The sequence below is a fragment of the Lepus europaeus genome, chromosome 4, assembly GCF_033115175.1.
Source record: "Lepus europaeus isolate LE1 chromosome 4, mLepTim1.pri, whole genome shotgun sequence".
Classification (NCBI taxonomy): domain Eukaryota; kingdom Metazoa; phylum Chordata; class Mammalia; order Lagomorpha; family Leporidae; genus Lepus; species Lepus europaeus.
Genome location: NC_084830.1, coordinates 35,033,789 through 35,039,788, shown reverse-complemented (window position 1 = coordinate 35,039,788; position 6,000 = coordinate 35,033,789). Strand labels below are relative to the sequence as shown.

General features: G+C 38.7%; 1 protein-coding gene across 1 annotated transcript in view; it reads right to left on the bottom strand.

The window, feature by feature from the left end:
- Positions 1-1,848: 1,848 nt before the first annotated feature.
- Positions 1,849-6,000, bottom strand: part of EIF3E (eukaryotic translation initiation factor 3 subunit E) — a 47,055-nt gene continuing 42,903 nt past the window's right edge. Inside the window, exons 11-13 of the mRNA XM_062188105.1 lie at positions 4,337-4,439; positions 3,662-3,796; positions 1,849-2,032 (exon numbers count right to left, since the gene is read on the bottom strand). Of these exons, the coding sequence (XP_062044089.1) occupies positions 1,994-2,032; positions 3,662-3,796; positions 4,337-4,439 (277 nt within the window). The 3' untranslated portion in view covers positions 1,849-1,993. The remainder of the gene's footprint in view (positions 2,033-3,661; positions 3,797-4,336; positions 4,440-6,000) is intronic.

Here is a 6,000-nt window from a genome sequence, read left to right as displayed (position 1 = left end):
ATTTTTAGTAATGCTTATGTGAGGCATTCAAATGTTACAACTCCTCTTTCTCCTTAAAGTTATTAAGAAAAACAGAGGGCATGAAAATGCTGATACACAGTACATAAAGATCTATTTCTATTCCTGTTACCTATGTCACCTTTTGGTACTGTCTCTGTACTACCAGTAATCACCACCCCCACACACATACCATTTTTTCTATTTGGCATTTTTACAACAGTGAATAAAATAACTGCACTTGGTTTACCCTAACCAGTAATCCTATCCTGTTCCAGTACCTTTGGTCACAGCTTTAAGTACCTACCTATAGTACAGCAGAGTCAGAAACCACAACAGACGACCTTAGGATATTTGTAAACACAGTAGTTTTATTGCAATGCAGCCACAGCATTTGCTTTACGTACAAAGGCTGCTTTTGAGCTACATGACAGTTGGGTAATTACAATAGGGAACATATGGTCTGAAGAGCCTAAAATATTTGCTATATGGCCTTTTACAGAATTTAGTACTGGGAGGCCTCTATGCACTTTAAAAATGGCAGATGCCTCTAACTTACCTGAATTTTGAGGTTGGCCTGATCATTTGACCAAAAAATAAAAATAAATAAAAAAGAACTATATATACACACAAATATTAATATTTTATCTTTGTATTACCTTCCTTGAGAGCAAACTTAAGCTCCTGTTGATTGGGTTTCAACTCAACCAAACTGAAAAATCAAACCACTTCTTTGTAAAGAGACCCAGTAAGGACTTTACATTTCTTAAATACTTTGAGTATCCAGTAAGTAATGTGTATGTGTATGAGTGTAACAATCAGATAAGTATTTATTTATTTATTTATTTATTTTGACAGGCAGAGTGAATAGTGAGAGAGAGAGAAAGGTCTTCCTTTTTGCCGTTGGTTTGCCCTCCAATGGCCGCTGCGGCTGGCGCATCACGCTGATTCAAAGCCAAGAGCCAAGTGCCTCTCCTGGTCTCCCATGCGGGTGCAGGGCCCAAGGACTTGGGCCATCCTCCACTGCCTTCCCGGGCCATAGCAGAGAGCTGGCCTGGAAGAGGGGCAACCAGGACAGAATCCGGCGCCCCAACCGGGACTAGAACCCGGTGTGCTGGCGCCATAAGGTGGAGGATTAGCCTGTTGAGCCACGGTGCTGGCCAGCATTTATAAAACTCAACCTATTCTATCTAGTCTCTGCAGTGTGGGAAATTAAAATACCCTTCAATAGGTAAATGGTTCATTCTGGGTTCCCTGAGATATTCCTCTCTTACATAAAATTGTATAATTATATGCATATAAATTAACTGCATTCTGTATCATTTCCACATTACTTATAATAATCTAATCCATTGTAAAGGCTACGTATGTATAGTTATTATCTTGTATTGCAGGAAACAAAGATAATCAGTACATGTTCAGTACAAATGGAACTCTTTTTTTCCCTTGTGTACTTTGAATCTGGGGTTGGTCAAAAAACTTGAAGATATGGAGCACTGACTAATTCTATTCATGTAACATTGTCCTAACGGACAAAATTCTAGAAATGGAGAACGGATTGCTGGTGGCCAAAGGGTTCAATGGCTACAAAAGGGTAGCAAGAGACGTTTGTGATGTCAGTTCTGTATGTTGACTACAATGATGACTACACAAGTGTACACACTATAAAATGGCACAGAGAGGTTCATACACATTGAATTAATGTCAGTATCCTTATTTTTGTACTGTCTTATTGTGTAAAATGAAGTGAACAAAGGGGGACCCCTCTCTACTATTTTTACAACTTCCTGTGAATATATTACTATTCTAAAATAAAAAAACACTTGACACACAAGGACATTCACATCAAAATAAAATAAACCATGGCCAATTTTATTCAAATTCTCCAAAATTTATATTCAATATGTCATTTCTAAAATGTATGTCACTCTTTATACAATGGTTTCATTATTTCATCTTTATTTTGTAGTTTTTTTCATCTTTTCATTACAGCTCTTCAGTAGAAGCCAGAGTCTTGAGTTGCCCAGTTAGGAGCCTAAAATATGTAGAGAGAAACCGACAGGGTGAAAGAAAAATATTTTCCAAAACAGCCAATACAGAAAAAAGTGACACAACACATACTTTAGCACTACTACTGCCAAGCTGCTTTAAGGCTTTCACTTTGCAATCACTTAACATGAGTTGCCGCATCAAAATGTCACCTGATACTGGGCCTGTGTTGTGGCATTAGCAGGTATCCCACATGGGCACCAGGTGTTCATGTCCTGGCTGCTCCAGTTCCCTGTCAATGGCCTGGGAAAAGCAGCAGAAGATGGCCAAGTGCTTGGACTCATGCCACCCACGGAGGAGACCACAATAAAGCTCCTGGCTTCGGCCCGGCTCAACCCTGGCCACCGTGACTACTTGGGAAGCGAACCAGTGGGTGAAAGACCCCACCCCGCCTCTAACGCTGACTTTTAAATAAATAAATCTTAAAAAAACAACAAAAATTCAGGGCTGGTGTTTTGGCACAGTGGGTTAAGCCACTGCCTGTAACACCATATTCCATAAGGATGCTAGTTGGAGTCCCAGTTGCCCTACTTCCAATCCAGCTCCCTGCTAATATGCCTGGGAGGGAAGTGGAGGATTGCCAGTCTTGGTTCCCTGTACCCGTGTGAGACCCAGATGAAGTTCTGGCCTGGTCCAGCACTGGCCGTTACAGCCATCTGAGGAGTAAACCAGCAGATGGAAGATTTCCAGGCTCAGCTATTCTTGGCCTTGGCTGGGAAATGAAATTCCTATTCTAATTCATCCTTCTCTTTTAAAGCTAAAGGACTAAGCTAAGGACAACCCAGCCCCCAAAATTTAATCTAATAAGGCCACTGAATGTCTCATAACTGCTTCTCATGCCTTCCTATTCTCCAGTTACACATAATCATGTCTAAAGAGAATTAAAGATGGCTTTTGGACTCCAAAATTACAGGTACATTCAAGTTCCTTCAACACCTAATGGGCTCACTACCAATACAAGAGGCTAATTGTTATTTTTGGGGTTTTTATTTTAACTTATTTGAAAGGCACGACACACAGACACAGAGAGATCTTCTATTTTCACCTGCTCGTTCACTACTGAAAAGATTCCCACAGGGGCCCAAGAACTATAGCAATTAACTGCTGCCTCCCAGAGTAAACAGAAGGAAGCTGAATTGGAACCTCAGGCAAGACTCAAACCCTGGCTCTCCAATACGGGACGTGGTCTTCTGAGGCAGCAGCTTAACCTTCCATGCCAAAATGCAGGCCCCCAGAACTATCTCTGAGATTTAAAGAGCATACACTTAGCATAGACTCAGAAGAGGACTACACATGAAAATGATCATTTGCCAATGTCAAAATGGTATGCTGAAAACCCTAGATATTAGTTAATGAAATCACACAGGAAGAGTAAAAGAAAAAAAAATAGTTAAACTAGGAACTAATTTTTTCCCCCAGTTTCCTTAACTAATATATGTAATAAATCCAGGGAAACATTGCATTTAGTCATTTCTTACATAAAGCATTCATTCTCTAAAGTAGAAATACAAAGACAGATTCAATGAATAGTAAGATGTTCTCAAATGGAGTTCAAGTAACAATTATGTTACACTATTGTTAAATTCCAGACAGAATAAAAATCTGTGATTCTTACCTCTGACCTACTATTCTGATTAAGTTTCTTCTCAATATTCATGGCCAACATCTGGCTTCTAAAAGAAAGGCTTTTGGTCTTTTCAATCACTTGCTGATAGGGTGAGACTGCATTGTTTCCCATAACCACGTGGCCCTAAAATGAAAACAGTAAAATTAGTCTTGTAATATGCTTTTTAAAGTTTTGTTTATTTATTTATTGGAAAAGCAGAGTGACATAGAGAGGGAGAGACAGAGATGTTCCAGCCATCGGTCCACTCCACAAATGCCCATGAGTGAATTCAGGAAACAAGAACTCCATGTTGATATCCCCACATGGGTGGTAACTCAAGTACTTGAAACATCATCTGCTGCCTCCCAGTTGCACTAGAAGAAAGCTTATTGGAATCTCAGGCATTCCAACATAGGATGTGAGTGCCCCAAGCAGAAGTTTGACACACTGTGCCATAACACCCACCCCTGTGCCTTGTAATAGTAGTAAGTCATGAGTATGACCTAACAACACTATGGCACACATTTTACATATTTTTATAGGGATGACACCATTTATCCAGTTAAGGAAAAATGGGAGGTTATTGCTGCTGCCTACAAATATGACATATTAAACTCTTAATTGAAGAAAATGTTCTAATTTAAAACTCCCAGAAGGATGTAACAAAATTAATATAATACTTACTAATTTGGAATCAATCTTGGCATCCAGTCTTGCATTCCTAATCAAATTCACAATCCACCTTTCAGCTTCTTCTGGAGTCATGTTCAGTTTATCCGCCAACATACTAATTAAAAAAAAAAGTTAAATGGGCCCTAAGTTACTTTTTGGTACACAGTGTTTGATCCATACTCTGCACTCAGACTTGCAGGTATTTCTAGGTCATCTTCTCTTACATACCATGACTATCCGCATCGTTCATACTTATGCCTATTGTCTTGGACTGTCCATAACCTATTCCACTTCTCCACATAATAAATCGCTATAGGAAAGGTATCATGTTCTGCATTTATGGAAATCCTTCCAGCTTCTAGAACAGTACTTTACACTTGGCAGGTGCTCAACAAGTAATGTAAGGAAGAAAATATTTTATGGTATATAATGATTATATGATATAATGATTATATACAAAGTAAACCTACTACAAGGAGCATCAGCATCTAGTGAAAAACCTCACTGAAACTCATGACTGCTGTGGAAGTTTCTGGGATAAATATACTCTATAACCTACATGGATCCTGAAACACACTCAAGGAAGGAGGATGTGGGATGAAGGAAGGGAGAGAAAGCGAGATCAGTCTCAAGACCCTGACCTAAAATAGGTATTGGAATCCATATTTTACAGTTTTCCAATTCATAATCAGATCGAAGAGGGCCACTACATTACTTAGTCTGTAAGGACCAAAGTCAGTAGGTAGCCAGTCAGTATCTAATATTTAAGGTTTTAAAGTGTAAGTGCATGCACACGGGGGTATTCATACACATACATTAACTGTTTTTTGTCTTCACTGAAGACATTACACATGTTCAGCTTTCCAGTGTAATCACTTGGTTTGATTACAAGAATTGGAATATCATAAAAACCATTTCTTGAAATATTCTAAGCTAAAATTCCTGATCTGACAGCATTCCCATCTCTAAAATGTAAACATTCAGGCCAAGGCCAACTCCAGAGGTCTCAAACAAATGTAACCAACCACTCTAGCTAACAAAAAATGTCTGTGGAAATAATATAATCTTTCTGCTATCTTTATTTTATGTGTTTATTGACATGGAGCGAACAGAATTTCATTCGGAATGTGAAAATTAAGTTGGGCTATTAATAAAATATTCTAAAACTAAATATATGAAGAGATAATCATTTAAAAATTTTCCTTGAATGGCTCAGAATTAAAAATGACACCATCAGTAAGGAATATAGCCAACTAAACCATAGAATTCCGTGGACTTATGTGTCAAAATTTTGTTTTTCATGTTTTCATAAATAACTGTTGTAAGCACACTTTCATAGCAAACAAAGAAAAATTAATGCATTATTTCACATGGATTTTACTCTATCACCATTATTTAACTAAATCTCATTTCTTAAAAATAGACTATTTATTTAAAAGAAGAGTAATAGGGAGAGACACAGAGAGAGAGAGATCCCCTAACTGCTGGTTCACTCCCTAAATGGCTGAGCTAGGCTGATCTGAAGCCAGGAACTAGGAACTTATTCTGGGTCTCCCATGAGGGTGCAGGGGCCCAAGAATTTGGGCCATCTTCCGCTACTTTCCCAAGCGCATTAGAAGTTAGATGGAACTGAAGTGGAGCAGCTGGGACTTGAACTGGCACCCATATGGATGCTG